At 43.1% G+C, this 20332-nt stretch overlaps 1 protein-coding gene across 2 annotated transcripts in view; it reads left to right on the forward strand.

Annotated features, from left to right (window-relative positions):
* Positions 1 to 20332, forward strand: part of TRANK1 (tetratricopeptide repeat and ankyrin repeat containing 1) — a 128693-nt gene that overhangs the window by 90296 nt on the left and 18065 nt on the right. Inside the window, exons 11-17 of one of the 2 annotated variants that reach the window (XM_026454883.1) lie at positions 3105 to 3359; positions 5302 to 5478; positions 6140 to 9016; positions 12200 to 12399; positions 12690 to 12827; positions 17168 to 17314; positions 18116 to 18272. In XM_026454883.1, coding sequence (XP_026310668.1) covers positions 3105 to 3359; positions 5302 to 5478; positions 6140 to 9016; positions 12200 to 12399; positions 12690 to 12827; positions 17168 to 17314; positions 18116 to 18272 — 3951 coding nt within the window. The remainder of the gene's footprint in view (positions 1 to 3104; positions 3360 to 5301; positions 5479 to 6139; positions 9017 to 12199; positions 12400 to 12689; positions 12828 to 17167; positions 17315 to 18115; positions 18273 to 20332) is intronic. The other variant, XM_026454884.1, reaches the window with a different exon arrangement.

Here is a 20332-nt window from a genome sequence, read left to right on the forward strand (position 1 = left end):
AAAAAAAAAAAAAAAAAAAAAAAAAAAAAAAAAAAAATAAAGATAATGTATCTACATTTAAAACATTCCCACAGTACAGAGCATTCTTTTTAATAGGTGTAAAATCTATTACCCCTGAACTTCAACCCCTAAATCCCATCCCCAGAAACAACCTGCTACTAGTTTTTTATGTGTCCTTCTATAAATACTATTTGCATATACAGTCATTTAGAAAATACTATAGCTATTTCTCTCTTCAATACATATTGGCTAATATTGGAGTATAAAGTTATTGTAGAATTGAATGTTCTTTTTCATTATGGGGAAATCAGGAAACTTCCTGAAAAGAACTTTAGATGACAAAAATTTAAATAATTTGAGAAGATTCTAGAAATTCTAAGTAGGTAAAATTTAGTATTTTTAAAATGGACACTTCATAAGGCTGAGATGTCTCCATTTTACAAAGAGAACAGGAAGGCACGGCATTGAGAAACCTCAAATACTCAGGGTATGCAGCAGATGATAGTATTTAAGGCTTGGAGTTTAGCATTCAAGTCTTGTTTCCACCACATACCAGATCTGTGACCTTAGGCCAATTAATTAGCCTCTTTAAGCTTCAGTTTCTTCATCCCCTTGCCTTGGCTAGGGGACTAACCTCATGAGATAATGGATATAGAACACTTAGTCTAATGTCCTGCACATAAAATGCTAGTACTTATTAGCTGTTAGGATGGGATGAGATGAGGTTAGGTTGTCAGCCTTTCTTTCCTAGGTATCAGTGAGTCAAAGATAACCAGCATACCTGTTAAACACACTCTAGGATGGGGCCACATTGTATGGGATCTATTAGATGTAGACATTCTGTACAAACCACATCTAGGGAGCCTTTGGTTTTTGGACTTAATGTCATTTGATCCACGGCCCATGAAGACTGTCCTCATTTATATTTAGGGTTGTGAAAATAAAACCTTATTTAATGGTATTTGGTAAAAATCTCATAAGAGCCAATGTGATGGGAATGCTGCTTCTCCAATGTCCTTTGTGTCTTATGGACTATGTTCCTGTGCCTCCTTTGTTTCTCTGTAGGGTATTGTAAGTGTTGGTGTGGGTTCTTCTTTCTCTTACTTTGGCTTGGTTACTTTCCCCTTTCCTCTTATTCCTTACTCTCTGTACCTTTCTTGAAGGTCTCTCCCTCAACTGTCTTCCAGAGTTGAGTGGGTCTGTAATCCACCCAACCTTTTTGATGTTTTTCTGTCTTCATTTTTCCTTTTTTTTCCTCTTTGTATCCTTAACTGGCCACAGGGTAGGCTATTTATAACTCTTCCTATTGAAAATGACAGACTCCAATGGGCTAAAAATTGGCAAAAAAAGTTACTTTTTTGACTCTCATAATAAAAATGCCAGGCTGGCTTCAAGTACAGCTGGCTTCAGGGAGCTCACCAATGTCACTACGACCCATTGTCTCCCATCTTTCAACTCAGCTCTTCGCTAGTTGGCTTCCATCTCAGACTCTCTGTGGAAATGTGATTGAGGTCTCTAATCTCTGACTTGTCCCACATTTCTGGACTTGTGGACCCATCTGTCTCTCTCTCTCAGTGGTTCGAACAAATGTCCTAGGCTTCACTTCGGATCGTGATGTATACCTCTGCAGCTAAATGTGATCAGAAGGATGGAGATTCTTGATTGGCTTAGGTCCAAATCACATGCTACCCTATCCCATCCATACGCCAATGGAGAGTGCCAGAAGGTGGGAGAGGGCTGTTACCAGATGATGAGCGAATAGATTCTGGGGGACAAAAATTGCAAATGCCTATTTAAATAGTTTGCCTTTTACACTTTTATTTTGATTCCTGTTAAAATAAGATGATAGACTAGCCTATATTTAATTTCTTCTTATTTTAAAATGAACATTTTAAATATTAAAATGAATATTCATTTTAAGAAAACTTGGAAAAAGATGGGAAGCAAAAACTAGCAAATGTAAATCAAGTTGCTCTTATTTAGGTAATCCTTGATTTTTCTCCCCTTCTGCTCTATCTCCCTGCTTTCTTAGTGGTAGGGTTGCTAGACAAAATACAGAATCCCCTGTTAAATTTAAATTTCAGATAAGCAATGAATAATTTTTTAGTATAAATGTGTCCCCAAATATTGCATATATATATACTTATAGAAAAATTTATTTGTTGTTCATCTAAAATTCAAATTTAATCGGCATCCTATGTTTTTATTTGCTAAATCTGGCCATCTACTTGCTGAAGATCTGATTAAAATGTTTTCTACTCTTGGCTGGGCTCATTGGCTCACATCTGTATCTCAGCACTTTGGGAGGCCAAGGCAGGTGGATCACAAGGTCAGGAGATTGAGACCATCCTGGCTAACATGGTGAAACCCCGTCTCTACTAAAAATACAAAAAAGTGGCCAGGCGTTGTGGCGGGCGCCTGTAGTCCCAGCTACTTGGGAGGCTGAGGCAGGAGAATGGCTTGAACCCAGGAGACAGAGCTTGCAGTGAGCCGAGATCGCACCACTGTACTCCAGCCTGAGTGACAGAGTGAGACTCCATCTCAAAAAACAACAACAACAAGTTTTCTACTCTTAAGATTCACCAGCAGTATGAAGTGGAATAACTTTTATCCTGTCTTTAGACATCAAAGATCAGATGGAAACATTTGTTTATCATGATGAAAAATCAAGAATTAAGAGATAAACCATCTTCTCATGGTTACCTTATGGCTCTTGACTTTTTAATTGTTCTGTAGTATCTCTCTGTATTTCAGTATTTATTAGGAAAAGACACTCTTAATATCATGCAAAATTTAAGTCAGGCTTTTGCCCTTCTGATCTCAGCAGAATACTCTGAATTCAAGTATTCTATGTTAAGACACAGTCACATTCTTCTGTCTTTTGGGCCAGGGTCTCTACCCTTCATAGGGTATTTCTAATCTTCCCATGAAGTCTGAAGGTCGTTACACTGGTGTTCACAAGTGGCTAAGCAACATGACCCAAATAATTAATTACTTGTTTATATAATCCATGTTAATTATATATGGATGTTGGGTTGTGATTGGGGAAAGAAGAGAAATCATATGAACGTTTTTGGAATGTGTCTTACTCTTATTTTTGAAAGAAATTCCTCCTGACCTGGTCTGTGATATTAATCAAGACTGTGCCATCATCGTCTTCAAATTCTTATTGGAAAAACAGAAATGGCCTGAGGTGCTTCTGCTGCTGACCCGCAAAGTAAGTGGAGAGCCACCGCTTGGAGATTGCCTCATTAAAGACTGCAACTTCTCAGACCTCGACATCTGTACCATCATCCCCCACCTCAGCACCTGGGACCAGCGGAAGAAACAGCTTCTGGGCCGCCTGATAGACAGTGGAGGTGAGAGTGACTGGATGCTAAGCGTTGGAGACTTGTCCACATTCTCCACATGATGGAGTCCAGGCCACTGCCTGCCTTTCCCTTGGTTTTGGAGGCACCATGAAGTTCACCCTTATTGTCTACCCTGTATATTCTTGTTTTGAAACAGTGATGGAGGTTACTGCCCTGTAAGTGAGTTGCCCTTGAGGAACTCTGCATTTTTTGTGAATTCCAGTTACTACCTTTCTCTTTTGTATGAGTAACATCAGGTGTGTGAAGGGTCCTTGGCTCTGGTTTAGCCTACAGCAGTCATTTCCTCCTGACCTCTGGCTAGACTTTGACTCGCAGTGGATATACTGTGTGGATCCTTGTCTACTCCTGTGACATTCTTTTCTGATCAGTGGATTGGGATTCAAGATGCTTGTTTTTAAAGAAACAGTCAAGTAATTGGTGGGTGGAAGCATCTGCTGCTTTAATGAGAACTATCACGCATGGCTGGGTGTGTGTCTGGAGTTTGCAGACATCTTGCTGAATTGGCTTTTATTTCCAAGCTGATTTAGAAACACCAACCTCCTCCTACCTCTGTCCCTCACACCTCCACTAATGCCACTACTAACTGTGTGGCCTTGGGCATGCCATTTATGCCTTCATCTCCTGATTGGTAAAATGGGAATAAATAGGCCCCCTTTCTTAGGGTTGTTTTGGATATTAAATGAGTTAATGTGTGCAGGCTTTTAGAAGAGTGCTTTGGCTATGTAGTTCTCTGCTTGCTTCGTACTGTATGAGGAAATGTCTTTCATGAGACGAGACATTATGTGTTATCAACAACACATAATATGTAAGATATAACAGTGACACACAAGACATTGTGTGTTATCAATAGCACATTGATCCTTAGCCCTCAAAGTGCCACACACCTTGCAAAGCCTTTAGGTGTTGGCTATGTCCACAGCTTTCAGGAGGTAGATGAGGTGGCTTCTACAATTTTTTTAAACTCCTTCCTTAAGTGGAGTGTTAATTTCTTTGCCTGGAATCCACAGCTGTCATGAATTCCTGTTTTATTCCTTGATTCAGCAAGCACTTATAGAGCACATCTCAGGATCAGGTGCTAGGAACCAAGCCCACAGAGGTGAGTGTGCAGCTGCTGCAAGTGTGTGGAAGAGACTGCAGATCTACCGTGGGTGGGTCTGCCTTCTGGTGGAGGTTGGAGGCTGGGGAACTTCGATGCAGAGGAGTTGTGTGGACTGAGCTAAAAAGAAGGTGATTTGGGGTGGAGAGATGTGAGGGAAGATAGCAGTTGAGAATAGGAGCTCGGTAGAAGCAAGGGTTATGGCATGTTCTCGCTCAAAAGTGGGAGTTGAACAACGAAAACACATGGACACAGGGAAGGGCACATCACACACAAGAGCCTGTTGGGGGTGGGGGGCTAGGGGAGGGATAGCATTAGGAGAAATACCTAATGTAGGTGACAGGTTGATGGGTGCAGCAAACCACCATGGCATGTGTATACCTATGTAACAAACCTGCACATTCTGCATATGTATCCCAGAACTTAAAGTATTTTGTGTATACACACACACACACACACACACACACACACACATAAAGAAGCAAGTGATGTAGAAAGTGTCCTCACACTGATGTTAGGCAGGGTTTCAGTTCTCATGCCCTGTCCTCATGCCAGGACAGTGGGAATGATGGGAACTATGCTCCTGTGGTGGGGAGCTGGAGAGGAGGCGGGGGCAAGGCTCCCAGACAGCATGCTTGAAGGAGCTGGGCTTTCACCTTGTGGCTACTGGCAGAAGCCTTTGCCTCCCAAAATGGGTGCTGGCAGGAGGATCTTGGAAGTTAGGTAAACATGAGCTCTCTTCCCTTGCAACTCAATAACTGAAGCGGTCCTTCACTCGTCAGGCGAGCCAGGCTGTGCCTGCTCACATTGCCCTTCCCTTCTGCCCTCTCCCAGCCTTGCCTGATGGTCTTCAGGAGAGCCAGGAGAGGCCACTTGTCATGTGTCTGAAATATGAGGACTTCGAGTTGGCTTTCCTTCTCTTGAGCAAGGGTGCAGACCCCCGTGCTATTTCTCTCACGGAAGGTGATACTCCTTTGCATGCAGCACTCCACATCTTTCTAGAGATCAAAGGTAAGCCCTTGTTTTTTAAGCAGCCTTTTCCTTGAGGAGGAAGCTGGATATTAGAACTGATGCTGTTTTCTGGTCTTTCCTTTTGTGTAAACCAGTGATCTGAAAAAGGCCCATTTCTTGACCAGGCCTGCCCTTGTCACCTGGCCCCTCACTTGTAGCATGATGGGAAGAACTGACCACCATGGTGAATGGTCAGGGTGGGTTGATGGAGGATTCTTAAGTTCCAGAGTTGACTGTTGGTAGTTGAAAAGTACTTTCCGTTTGTTTATATCATTTTCAGGAGTCTGCATATGAAGGATCTTGCTAGAATCTTATATGGTTATTTCAGGACGTTTGGACTGGATAATTCTTTGTTGTATGGCACTCTCCTGTGCATTGTAGGATGTTTAGCAGCATCCCTGGCCTCCACCTACTAGCTGCCAGTGACACTCCCCCAGTTGTGATAATAAAAAATGTCTCTGTCTATACATTGCCAATGTCCCTTGGGGAGTAAATCACCGTTGGTTGAGAACCACTGAGTTCTTTAATGGAGTTCAGATTTTTGGGGGAGTTCAGCATTCTGAGATGTCCCTGGCTGGCATCACTCTCAAACCCCAGGGTCTGCTGTCCCCTGAGAAGAGTGGCTCAGTGCTCACAGGGGTTTTTCTTTTGTGCCTTTCAGCTGACATTGGTTTTAGCTTCCTCAACCATCTGTTGGATCTGTTTTGGTACAACCCCACCGAATTCAACTACCTCAACCCCAATGTCCAGGACAGCAATGGGAACACGCTAATGCACATCCTCTTCCAGAAGGGCATGCTAAAGCGCATGAAGAAGCTGTTAGATCTGCTCGTGAAGTTTGACATCAACTTCAACCTGAAGAACAAAGAGGGCAAAGATGCACTGCACCGGATTAAGAAGAATGATTCTTTGCTCTTGGCCTGGAACAAAGCTCTGATGGAGAACAGGCGGAGGAGCCGGCAGGACTCTGCTGCCCACCTGGGGAAGCTCCCAAGGTCCACTGCCCCTGGTCACACATCGCAGCTCAAGTCCCAGGGTTCATTCAAGTCAGTGCCATGTGGTGCTACTGCCAGAACCCTGCCTGAAGGAAGTGCAGTCCCTGACAGCTGGGAGACTCTCCCAGATACCCAGGTGACCAGGGAGAAGCCTGGAGCTCTTAGGCCATGCTCTCTGAGAGACTGCCTTATGCAGGACATCACAGTTTTGATTCAGCAGATTGAAGTGGATCTGTCTTTCCCAGAGGACTGTCTTCAGAGCTCTGAGCCTCTGGAGGCAGGAGCTGGCAAGGAAGGAAAGAAAGATGAGCTCCAGCTGACCCTGGGTGCAGGGGCCCCTGACTGTAGTGAGGCGGGGGAAGGACATGCTCAGGTGGGCCTTGGGGCCTTGCAGCTTGTGCCTGCTGATAACAGAGGGAAGGAGGGCAATGACCATCAGGATGACTGGAACACGCAGGAGATTGAGGCCTGCCTCCAGGACTTTGATAACATGACGTGGGAGATCGAGTGCACTTCAGAAATGCTGAAGAAGCTCTCTAGTAAGGTAATGACCAAGGTCATCAGGAAGAAAATCATCCTTGCCATTCAGCAGCTGGGAAATGGCGAGTGGACCCAGGGCCTGCAGAAGCGACTGAAGCACCTGAAAGGAAGCATCCAGCTCTTTGAAGCTAAGCTGGACAAAGGAGCCCGGATGCTGTGGGAGCTCGCCATTGACTTCTCCCCTCGATGCAGTGAGAACCCTGAGAAGATCATTGCCACAGAGCAGAGCACGTGTGCAATGGAGAAATCAGGGCGAATCTACACGGAAATCATCCGGATTTGGGACATCGTCTTAGATCACTGCAAACTGGCTGATTCCATCAAGGCCATCTGCAATGCCTACAACCGGGGCTTGTCCTGTGTCCTGCGGAAGAAGCTGAAGGGTATCAATAAAGGCCAAGTGTCAGCTAACATGAAAATTCAAAAGCGTATACCCCGCTGCTATGTGGAGGACACAGAGGCCGAGAAGGGCAGGGAGCATGTCAATCCTGAGTACTTTCCTCCAGCCAGTGCAGTGGAGACAGAATATAACATCATGAAGTTCCACAGCTTCAGCACCAACATGGCCTTTAACATCCTCAATGACATGACAGCCACAGTGGAGTACCCTTTCCGGGTGGGTGAGCTTGAGTACGCGGTGATCGACCTCAACCCCAGGCCACTGGAGCCCATCATCCTTATTGGGCGAAGTGGCACTGGGAAGACAACCTGCTGCTTGTACAGATTGTGGAAGAAATTCCACGTTTACTGGGAAAAAGCTGAGCAGGCAGGAAGCCCGTTGCTGGCCAAACAGGTCTGGCTGAAGAGAAGGTTGGAAGTGGAACCCGGAGAGGGTCCAGGTGGGGAGGAAGAGGAGGAGGAAGAAGATGAGGAAGAGGAAGGTTCTATTGAAGTGGAAACAGTAGAAAGTATAGATGAGCAGGAATACGAAGCCTGCGCAGGAGGAGCCAGTGTGGAGCCAGCAGGGGACGGCCAAGCTGCAGAAGTATGTGCACCAGAACATCCCCACCAGCTGGAGCATTTACATCAGATCTTTGTGACCAAGAACCACGTCCTATGCCAGGAGGTACAAAGGAATTTCATTGAGCTTTCCAAGTCCACCAAGGCCACCAGTCATTACAAACCACTGGACCCCAACATTCACAAACTCCAGGACCTGAGGGACGAGAACTTTCCTCTGTTTGTCACTTCCAAGCAGCTGCTTCTCCTGCTTGATGCTTCTCTGCCTAAACCATTTTTTCTGAGAAACGAAGATGGAAGCTTGAAAAGAACCATCATAGGATGGTCCACACAGGAAGAGTCAACCATCCCCAGCTGGCAAGAGGATGAGGAGGAGGCTGAGGTGGATGGGGACTACAGTGAGGAGGATAAAGCTGTAGAAATGCGTACAGGTGACAGTGACCCCCGGGTGTATGTGACATTTGAGGTGTTCAAAAATGAAATATGGCCCAAAATGACCAAAGGGAGGACTGCCTACAACCCTGCACTGATTTGGAAAGAAATAAAATCTTTTCTGAAGGGTTCTTTTGAGGCCCTCAGCTGTCCCTGTGGGAGACTCACTGAAGAAGCATATAAGAAATTAGGGAGGAAACGGTGCCCCAATTTCAAGGAAGACCGGAGTGAGATCTACAGCCTCTTCTGTCTGTATCAGCAAATCAGGTCCCAGAAAGGTTATTTTGATGAAGAGGATGTTCTGTACAACATATCCCGGAGGCTGTCGAAGCTCAGGATGCTCCCATGGTCCATCCACGAGCTCTATGGTGATGAGATTCAAGACTTTACCCAGGCCGAGCTGGCGCTGCTGATGAAATGCATCAACGACCCCAATGCTATGTTCCTCACGGGGGACACGGCCCAGAGCATCATGAAGGGCGTGGCCTTCCGCTTCAGCGATCTGCGTTCTCTGTTCCACTACGCCAGCAGAAACACCGTAGACAAGCAGTGTGCTGTCCGGAAGCCCAAGAAGATCCACCAGCTGTACCAGAATTACAGGTCCCACTCAGGTAAGTCCAGGCCTTGGGCTTGCCTACTGGGGGTGCTTAGGCACAGACTTTGGGCTGCCTTTGAAGCTGAAGACTAGCTCTTGTTAGGTTTTTACAGTTGAAGTAAGGGTAGTATTTTGAGTATTTTGGAATTTGTTAGTAAATACGCTCATGGACAAGAGATAGTATGATTTTGGCCACTGCTCCTTAAGTTGATAATTTAAGCTGTGGTTGGGTGGCAACTGACCTTTAAGTAATTGTATCTCAAGGAGTTTGCCGTAACATGAATACATTTCAGGGCAAACATTTAAGCTGTTTGAGAACTTTCATTAAAGCCCTTGGGAAGTACCTGCTCATTCTTTATAAAGTAATATACCAGTTACAAGTCATTAATCCCTGAACCAGGTTTTCTCCCAAAGGGAAGGAGAAAAAAAAAGGGAGGGTAGTAGGCAGTGGGAGTTAACACACACTCAGGTGCTTTTCATTTGTGTCTTAGTTTTGCCCCCTCTCTGTGCCAGGCACAACGCTAAACAGTTTATCTGTAGTACCTGTGCTTAATCTTCATAACACCACTGTGAGGTAAGCATCAGTCCTATTTTATAAAGGAGAAACTAAGGCACACAAGTTTAAATAACAGGGTACCAATGCTAGAATATTTCGTTTGTGGTTTATAGATACTAACAAATTTACCTCCTTTGGCCTACAAATATCTGTGAACAATATGGAGTATTGCTTTACATGTTTAAAAACTTTAATGGGATCATGGTGGACATATCTTTCTGCAACTGGGTATTTTTGCCTAATGTTATATTGTTGAGATTTCTTTATTTCTTTTCTTTTCTTTTCTTTTTTTGAGATACAGTGTTGCTCTGTTGCTCAGGCTGGAGTGCAGTAGCGCGACCTCGGCTCACTGCAACCTCCACCTTCTGGGTTCAAGTGATTCTCCTGCCTCAGCCTCCTGAGTAGCTGGGTTTATAGGCACCTGCCACCAACCCCAGCTAATTTTGTATTTTTAGTAGAGATGAGTTTTTGCTATCTTGGTCAGGCTTGTCTTGAACTCCTGACCTCAGGTGATCTAACCACCTCGGCCTCTCAAAGTGCTGGGATTGCAGGCGTGAGCCACCGTGCCCGGCCTGTTGTTGAGAATTTTGCATGTTGATAATGTGGAGTTCTAGTGCATTCATTGAGGTTCACATAGTATAAAAGGCACCCATTTGAAATGTGCAGTTTAGTGTTTTTTAATGTATTCACAAGATTGTGCAACTATCACCATTATCTAATTCTAGAACATTTTCAGAAATTAAAAACCCCCTCAAAACTCATAACCATAGCAGTTACTACTCATTGTGTCCTTCCTCCCACTCCACAGCAACAACTCATCTTTCTGTTTCTGCGGATCCACCTATTGTGGACATTTCATATGGGTGGAATCATATAATGCATGGCGTTTTGTGTCTAGTTTCTTTCACTCAGCTTAATGTCTTCAAGGTTTATGCATGTATAGTATGTATCAGCACTTTATTTCTTTCTGTGGTTGAACCATCTTTTATTCTTTGAGTATGGTTACATACAAAATTACTTTTCTAGTTCCCTAGGAGTCCATTTAAATGGATTCCACTGCACCTTTCGTTCCCTTTTCTGATTCTCCTGTTAATGTGGATATATCTTTGGCCTCTGCTAACTCCTAATGGGAAGAGAACCACAGTAGAAGCTTATTTGCTTAGATTCTGCAGTTTCCAAAACCTTAGACTTAATTGCTTTATATTGCATACTTTTTTTTTTTTTTGAGGCAGAGTCTTGCTCTGTCGCCCGGACTGGAGTGCAGTGGCTGGATCTCAGCTCACTGCAAGCTCCGCCTCCCGGGTTTACGCCATTCTCCTGCCTCAGCCTCCCGAGTAGCTGAGACTACAGGTGCCCGCCACCTTGCGCAGCTAGTTTTTGTATTTTTAGTAGAGACGGGGTTTCACCGTGTTAGCCAGGATGGTCTCGATCTCCTGACCTCGTGATCCGCCCGTCTCGGCCTCCCAAAGTGCTGGGATTACAGGCTTGAGCCACCGCGCCCGGCCTTTATATTGCATACTTTTAATAACAGTAGTATTGGATAGTCACATTTTCCTTTCACTATTTGATAACCGCAATGGGGATACATATGCCCATTTCATGATGTTCTACCTAGACCATTGTATTCTATCTGGTGTTAGCAAAGTGCACATGGCCTCTAAGAGTAGTGGAGAGACCCAGGAAGGTCTATGTTCAAGTCCTATCACTTGGAGATATTTATTAACTTCTGAGACCTCAGAGTTCCTGTTTATAATTGTGCAGTTGTCTCATCTGTCTCACTGCATTGTTGTGAGGATTTGTTGTTGTGAGGATTAAATGGGATGACTTTCTTTTAAGGTGCCTGCTGTATGATAGGCATTCAGTCAATGTCACTATTAATGTCACTTCAGATGTTAGAGAAGAAATGGGACCCAGGGAAAAATCTTTTTGGAAAATCCTCTCTCCTGCTCTGACATTTTTTCTTAGTGTAATCCTCTCTCAACTGAGTATAAACCTGGGGGAAAAGGGTGATAGAGGCCTTGGTTGCTGTCCTTAGCTCACATGCAGCACTGTTTTTACCATGGTAATGTTGCTTCTGACTCTGTGAGCACCAGTGGGAGAGGACAAAGTAATTGTGGTTTTCTTACCAAAGTCAGTACCAGCCCCTTATGAGAGCATTCTAACAGCTCTCATTGTTTTTTTTTTTTTTTTTCTTGTCTTTGTTTTTGTTTTTTAGTTGAGACAGAGTCTCACTCTGTCACCCATGCTGGAGTGTGCAGTGGTGTGATCCCGGCTCACTGCAACCTCTGCTTCCTGGGTTCAAGCGATTCTCTTGCCTCAGCCTCCCGAGGTCTCATTGTTTATATTACATTTTTGCCTTGACTCTTCTTTGTGAGGTAATTTTCTCTAATATGAATATAGATTGGGGAGGAGATCCCACAAAACTCTCTGAGCACAGCAACATATATCTGCCTTCTCATCCACTGCACCCAGAGAGCTCAGGGCTGCAATGATAATCAAATGGGAACTGAAAACAGGCTTGCAATTATACATACTCTGGGGGTCAGATCTGCTTGTCAGGAAAAACATGTCCCCCACCCCAAATAACCAAAAAACTCAGACATGTTGTTCATTATCCAACTTGGGGTTTCTATTTCGTTCCAGGAATCCTCAATCTGGCATCTGGAGTGGTAGATTTACTTCAGTTCTATTTCCCAGAATCTTTTGATCGCCTTCCAAGGGATTCTGGCCTCTTTGATGGTCCCAAGCCAACTGTTCTGGAGTCTTGTAGTGTAAGCGACTTGGCAATTTTGCTACGAGGGAATAAAAGGAAAACTCAGCCCATTGAATTTGGAGCCCACCAGGTGAGCTGCTTGGGATTTTATGTTTTGAAATAAAAGATAGTTTGCAATTAAAAAAAGGTTTGAGAAGCTAAATTATTCTGCAAGGTAGCATTAAAAATAGTCCCTGTCCCACACTGGGTGAGTTCCAGAGATGGCTGAGTGAACAAGTGTTTCAATCTTTCCCCTGGCCTGCCTGACCATGTTTATGCTGGCCATTTCTCTTTAAAAACGTTACCTTCCTCCCATAGAAACACACTGAGGCTTACTGAGGTTTTCTCTGTAGAATTTGATGTTCTTTTGTTTTTCTTCAGGTAATCCTTGTGGCCAATGAAACGGCAAAGGAGAAAATTCCAGAAGAGCTGGGGTTAGCACTTGTGCTAACAATTTATGAAGCAAAAGGCTTAGAATTTGATGATGTCCTCCTTTACAACTTTTTTACTGATTCTGAGGTATGTCACACCTAATTCTTTTCACACAATGAATATTTGTGTATGAGCTGAACTTCACTCTGGGGAAGAGAATTTGGAGCTGAGGGTAAGAGAGTTTATCACAGGCTCCTGTTTGTGTTTTGGAGCATCATTCATTCAGTATGAGGTTTTGTGTGTTTAGATGTGGGTTTGATATTAGCTGTGGGTTGTTTCACAGTGTGTCATGGGCTGGTTCCCCCTGTGCCCTGCCTTTCTTTGGCTCTCTAGTACCCAAGTGCCAGTGTACAGTTCTCATTAGCCACTGTTATCCTTGGCTCCCAGGGATGCCCAAGTTGGAGCAAGCTCTAAGGAGAGCCTTACAGATGAAGCCAAGGTTAGCAATGTCCACCCTGTGATGACAGAACTGGGTAAGGTCAGTTCATAGATAGAGACAATTCCAGGAAGACAAATGAGGCTTGGTTCCTGCCCTCTGGATCAGGTAATATGGGGGACAAGAACAGCTTCCTTGCATGGGAGACCCCTCTAGCATGGCTTTACTACCACTGCTTGCAGCCCATGCAGATGGTGGCAGCCAAAGAGTCCCCACATTGACCCCCAGTGACCTCTGTATTGGTCCACTGCTTTCACTTGGCTCCTGAGTCCTTGTGGGTTTTTCTCCCCAAGCTTAGCTCATTATGGGTAGAGCCATCAACTCATGGCCATTGTCCTGGGTTTTCTAGCCACTGTTTTCTCTTTTCCACCATCTTTTGGTGGAGACTCAGGCTGGCTGCTGACTGTACTGTGGGGTCTTCTTTGGGGACTTAGCTGGCTGTGTCCCAGTCCTTGTTGCAGACTTCCATTGCACATGATGCATGCTTAAAGGGGTTATGTTATACCCAAGTCAAGAACACTGTTGGCTTTAACACTTTAAAAATTTGCTCCAGAACTGACCCTTTAGATAGAGTCCTTCCTTTTTTTCTTATCATTTTTTAAATGTTGTTTTGCCTTAATAGCACAACTATTGTAATATTGTTACAGGCGCTGTGCAGTTTATAGAGTCATTGTCTCACTCCACCAACCCTCTGAGGTTATATGTATTTTTATTACTCTCATTCCATTTTTTAAAATTTATTTTTATTTTTATAGAGATATGGTCTTGCTGTGTTGCCCAGGCTGGTCTCAAACTCCTGGCCTTAAGTGATCTTCCCGCCTTGGCCTCCCAAAGTGCTGAGATTATAAACATGAGCCACCTTTATCTGTAGATAAAGCAGAAGATCACTGAGATTAGTAAATTTCTCATAGTCTTAATGTAGATGGCAGAACCTGGAGATGAACTCAGATGCTTTGAGTTCTAAATCTCTTTCCATTTTCCTTCCTTTTAAAGCCTCGCATGCGAATTGAATTCCAGAACCTTCCACAATTAGCATATCACTGCGATTCCTTATGTACATTCCTTTCCTATTAAATTTTGCTAATAAAATCAGATGCACACTCATTAACCCTGGAACCATTTTTCCTCTGAGGACTAACTTTTTTTCCTAATGATACATCCATCGGTCATGGTTGGACTGAGGCTCTTCTAAAAGAGGAAGGGTAAGACTTTGTTGTTTCTGTTCTTTATTAAGTACCAGTTGTATGCTTGTGCGAGTAAGAAACTCAAGGAGCTCTGGACTTTAGGATCTGTAAATTGTGGTTGGCTTTATTTGTGAAAGAAAAATCCAGTTTTGTGTCTTACCTTGATCCTGGAAGTGGTGAAGGCTCAGGTATCTTGACCCTGTGCCCCCACCAATGGCTCAGGGAGTTGCCTGAAATTAAAAAATTCCCAAACGGAATCTTTTGTTAACATCCACTTCATCCTGTGTACACAGTAAGACTTCGGGGAATACTTTGGTTGGGGTTCTTCCTGGTGTCAATGTGACCATGCATTCCCTGGCCCAAAGCACACTCTCAATTTATCATTTACAACCTCCAGGCCAAAGGGAATCAGTCAGCAGATGAGAGGAAATGCTTTCATAAACAGAGGGGAAAGACAGGTCCCATATATCCCCAGCCTCTTCTGGTCTGGCTGCTTACGTGGGGTTTCTTTCGAGGTAACTGAAGGCTGCTGAACAGTGAACTATTTGAACTTGGGGAACTGTGGAGAGCTCTTCTCTCTCCTTGACCTCTTCTTCCATCTCATTTATATTTCAGGCAAGCTCTCTCTTTGAAGCAGCTGTTATCTGGGCTTATATATGAGTGGGTTGAGGGGTATGGTGCTTGTTGGCCTGGTTTGTGATTCTTCTCTCTAGAGGGTTTATTGTTACCTGTTGAACCACATGGTCACCAGAGCCATCTCCTGAGATGTGAAAGGGACCACAGAACGGCCACTCCAAAGCTTTTTGTAGGATGTTGTCTTCTTTTGGGGGAGAGGAAGTCATTCTTCCAGTCACCCTCAAGCTATCCTTCAATGGGGACTTGGAAGGGTGACTGCCATTTATACCTTGCCCCAGCGGGACCTCCTGTGTTTCATACTCGTGGCAGTGGGACAGGAGGGACTTTGAAAACTACAACCTTTATGGTTTGTCTAATTGACCTAGAGAATAGACCCCTCAAAGGTAGACTTGCTAGTAAAATCTAAGCATTTTCCTTCACAATTTGATGGTACCAAGAGAAGAAACTGGAAGACTTTAAATTTTCCTACTTCTATTCCCACAAATGCTGTAGGCCTGTATCCTTGCTACAAGTACATAAGCGCACTCCTAAAAGGCCCCACCTTGGAAATAAAATAGGTTTGATTCATGAAACAGGCCATTCGTGTGCCATCTGAGCAGCTTTTGCTTCTCTTACAACTGTTTTAAAATACACTGTGTTTCCCTAGCCCTTTCAATGTTAGCCAGTCTCTGTCTCATGCTACCTGCCAGGAGGATCCTCTCAAACATTAAGCACTTGGGTCTTCTGCCTACTTTCCTTGGCAAACAATTTTGTTGTCTGCATAGCTTCACAAAGAGGCCAGTCACAAATATGTCCTGAAGATGGTTTTAAACCTTCCAAGTACTTAAGTGATTTCATGATTTCAGAACATGGTGATTAGTACTATAATTGATTGGTAGCATAACCATTCCTATTTAATAGACAGTGTTTAAGGCATTTAACCTTGTTTACATAGTTTAAGTGATGGAGTAACTTAAGGCAGGTAATAAACTCTATCCACTTCACCTTTTCAGCATGCTTTAGAAGTTACATAGATGGCAAGTAGCACCATTTTATAAAAAGAAAAGTAAAGGCTAGGAGAGCTACTCTCACAAGACACAGGAAAGTATGAAATATGAAGTTTCTTAAGAATTTTGAGTTTTAAATTCTGCATGTAATCTGGGCACTTCAGTTTTACTGGGGTCTGTAAACTACAGCCTGCTGGCCAAATCCAGACTACTGGAGTTTTTTTATGGCCTGTGGGCCAAGAATGGTTTTCACATTTTTAAATGGCCAGAAAAAAACCCAAAGGAGAAGAGTATTTTATGGCATATAAAAATTATATGAAATTTAATTCCGTGTTCTCAAATAAAGTTTTATTGGAACATGACACATTCATTCATTTACTTGTTGACTGTGGCTGGGTTAGCACCAAAATGACAGAGTGGAGTAGTTGCAAGAGAGATCATGTGACTTGCTATGATAAGAATATTTATTATTTGACACTTTCAAGAAAAAATTTATCAACCCCTGGTCTTTGTAGTCACTTTGGTTTTGGGGTTTGGGTAAAGGAAAAAATGGGTGAAATATCAACTATTAAACATTGTACTAGTCATTTGACACTGATTATCTGTTTTTATTTTCTCAACAAAGTTGGGTAGTATTATCCTCATTTTATAGAGCAGGATAATAAACAATGTGTTCAAAGTTGCATAATTAATAAATGGAAGAACTGAGATACAAATTTCTTCTGTCTGATCTCAGAGTCTACCTTGCACATCATAGAACTGGATTTTCTTTATCCTCAGTTAAATAATTTAGTTAGAATATTCTGCTGACCTTACGTGCATCTCTTAACCATGTTGTGAGAAGGGGTGAGGATTCATTCCCCTGTCCGTACTGATTGTAGAAATTCTTTCAATGAGAATAACTCCCTGAGCCCTTAGCATTCTTTTCTGGAAGTGGTCATGTGTGCCTGGCTTCTTAGCTATCTTGGTCTAGTGTGTGGGGAATTTTCACAACTTCCCTGATCTCTGCTTGTGCAAACTAATCTCCCTCCTATCCATTCTAAGGTCACAGGATGGATCTTCTTCAAAGTTGGGGTTGAAGGCCTGGTCCCCCGATGAGGCTTAATTTTCCTTGAAGCTCAGGGAGGCTGTATGCATAGTTCAAAAGCATATTCTGTTGGTCTTCACTTTTTTGTTGTTGTTCAGGCTTATAAGGAATGGAAGATCATTTCCTCATTCACACCTACATCAACTGACTCCAGAGAGGAAAACCGGCCATTGATTGAAGTACCCCTGGACAAACCAAGCTCTTCTCAGGGTCGATCTCTCATGGTGAATCCAGAAATGTACAAGGTGAATTTCTGCCATTTGTCAACACATGTACTTGATATGGAAGTAGTAAAAAAGGCCTGGAAGAGAAGATGAGAAAGAAAAATGGAGCTTGTACTTGGCTGGTTTTCCTCAGCAACGGGGAATGGAGGATAAGAAAGGGAGGGGCAGGGATCTCAGTTTTGGTAAATTCCCTTTTTCTTAGTAGAGAGCTGGGCTTGATGGGTGGGCACTATCTGAAAATGGAAGGAGGAGGGTTGTACTTTCTAGTTCACCTCTGGAACTCAGCTTTGTTCAGAAATTTTGATGCAATCATAAGGTAGGTGGAGTAATTCAGTACTAGTGATAGTTACAATAGAAGTGTATGATGGTCTAATTTTTAAAAGTAAATCACAGCAATAGTGTAAGATGTAACCTTTGAGATAAACTGTGGGCATGGGGTCTGTCTGTACCCTTCCAGTGAATCTTCCACTGTAACTTTCAGTGAATCTATAATTATTTCAGAATTAACTCAAAATACTTATAGCAAAAACAGGAAAAAAAACAAAAAAAAATTATGGCTGATTCAAAGGTCATCCTATACAGATGGCATGCTCACTTCCTGCTTAGGTGGGAAAGGGGTGGAGTTTCTCATAGCCTCACTGGAACCTCACTTACCTGTGTTGTGGCCACAGTGAGTTCCTGCTTTCCTGTTCTCAGCTGTGCTATGCTTCTCTAAAATTTAGTTTTTTTGTTTTTCCAAAATCAGAGTAAGCCCACTGAAGTGTGTCACATTGTAGCTATAGGCAAGTGGCTCATCGTCTTTGTCCTCAATGTTATCTTTAGCTCCTCAACGGAGAGCTGAAGCAGCTGTACACCGCCATCACACGGGCTCGGGTCAACCTCTGGATCTTTGACGAAAACCGAGAGAAACGGGCTCCCGCATTCAAATATTTCATTAGAAGAGATTTTGTCCAAGTTGTAAAGACAGATGAAAATAAAGGTAAGATCCTGTTAAAATACTCTCACTGTTGGAGGAATCATGTTTCTCTCAACCATTCTTCTGGTCAGGAATAAAAGGTGTAGTTTTTTGAAAGTGCTTTCTTTCTTTTCCACAATCTTCTGAGAAATGAAAGTTGTGACTCATTTGCCAAGCTGTATGGGAAAGTGTAGCTGTAGTGGGATTGGGAAGGTTAACTCCTTCAGGGAGTCATGTAGGTACATGCCTTTGACCCAACAGTTCCACTTCCAGGGATATATCTGAGATATTTATGTTCAAAATCTCAAAGATACCTGCATAAGTATGCTCATCACAGCCCTGTTTGTAATTACAAGAAACTAAAAACAATCTTAATGTCCTCCAGTGAGGGAAAGGCTAAATGCATTTCTTTCAGGGGACTACTATGCAACCATTAAAACGAAAAAGGAGGTGGATTGTCATTTACTGATAAGGAAAGATGTTCAAGATGTATTTGGTGAAAGAAAAATTTTAAACAGTATGGGTAGAATGATATAATTTATAAGTAACTTTATATTATGCAAATATAAAAACCATTTATGCTTATCAGTATATATCAGAATAGAATGTTTATGCATGCATATGTATGTATGTGTATATATACAAATACCTATTGAAGTGTCTTTAACCATCAAATCCAATTCAGTTCCTGAGTTTTTTTAATAAGAACTGGATTTGTGAGAGTTCAGCTACTGAGTTAACAGGTTGTCTGAATCTGTTTGGTTTCCGAGTTTCATAAAACAAGGAAACTAAGAGTTCAGATAGTAAGAACTCTTATTTCCGGTAGTAAGAACCGATAGTCCAGATAGTAAGGAATTAATCAGAAAACTTATCTGTATTCTGTTCCTGATTGTGGAAATAGCAAGAGTTTGGAGAGATAGCATGCATATAAATTCATGTATACACCTATTATTTCTGATGCAAAACTGTTTATAGTGATTACCTCTGGTGCTAGGATTGATGGGTATGGGGTTGTCGAGTAGACATGGACACCTTTTACTTTTCACCTTCTTATCTCTGTGCTATTTGCAGGGTTTTTTTTTTTTTTTAATTGTGGATTTTTTTTTTTTTTTTTCATAATTTGCAAAGACTACCTAACAAAGTGAAGTTCTCCTGATAGGATAACTGAGAAGAGAAATAATCAGTCCTTCATGAAGGAGAAAATTGTTGTCTTTCTTGAGGATTAGTTGTCAAGTCATCTCAAAGCCATTGTTCATTTCACTAAGAGTAGGGCAAGGAGCAGGGTTTGGCTACTGGAGAGAGGTTTGTCCTGAGCATTCCTCAGTCAGTTTGGAGGCTATTTCTGGTTATTACTGATGGCTCGGTTGGGGACTAGGATTAGATTTCTTATCCTAAGACTTGACTATTGTGATGGGAAAAGTCAAAGGCTAGGAGTTAAAAGACAAAATATAGCTTCTCACAAAAACTCTTCACCTGTGTAATGACAGGACCTTGTTCAGGTCCCATTTTCTCTCCCAAAGGAAAATGAGTGGATTGGCCTTCTCAATCTTTCCTGCAGCTCATTCCCCTTTATTCCCCAAGTATGTTCTGGCATCCACTATAAGAGATCATATGGGCTGGGCGTGGTGGCTCAAGCCTCTAATCCCAGCACTTTGGGAGGCCGAGGCGGGCGGATCACAAGGTCAGGAGATCGAGACCATCCTGGCTAACACGGTGAAACCCCGTCTCTACTAAAAAATACAAAAAACTAGCCAGGCGAGGTGGCAGGCACCTGTAGTCCCAGCTACTCGGGAGGCTGAGGCAGGAGAATGGCGTGAACCCGGGAGGCGGAGCTTGCAGTGAGCTGAGATCTGGCCACTGCACTCCAGCTTGGGCGACAGCGAGACTCCATCTCAAAAAAAAAAACAAAAAAAAGAGAGATCATATGGCCGGGCGTGGTGGCTCATGCCTGTAATCCCAGCACTTTGAGGGGCCGAGGTGGGCGGATCACCTGAGGTCAGGAGTTCAAGACCAGCTTGATCAATGTGGTGAAACCCTGTCTCTACTAAAAATACAAAAATTAGGCCGGGCGCGGTGGCTCAAGC

Source organism: Piliocolobus tephrosceles, chromosome 2, assembly GCF_002776525.5.
Source record: "Piliocolobus tephrosceles isolate RC106 chromosome 2, ASM277652v3, whole genome shotgun sequence".
Lineage (NCBI taxonomy): Eukaryota > Metazoa > Chordata > Mammalia > Primates > Cercopithecidae > Piliocolobus > Piliocolobus tephrosceles.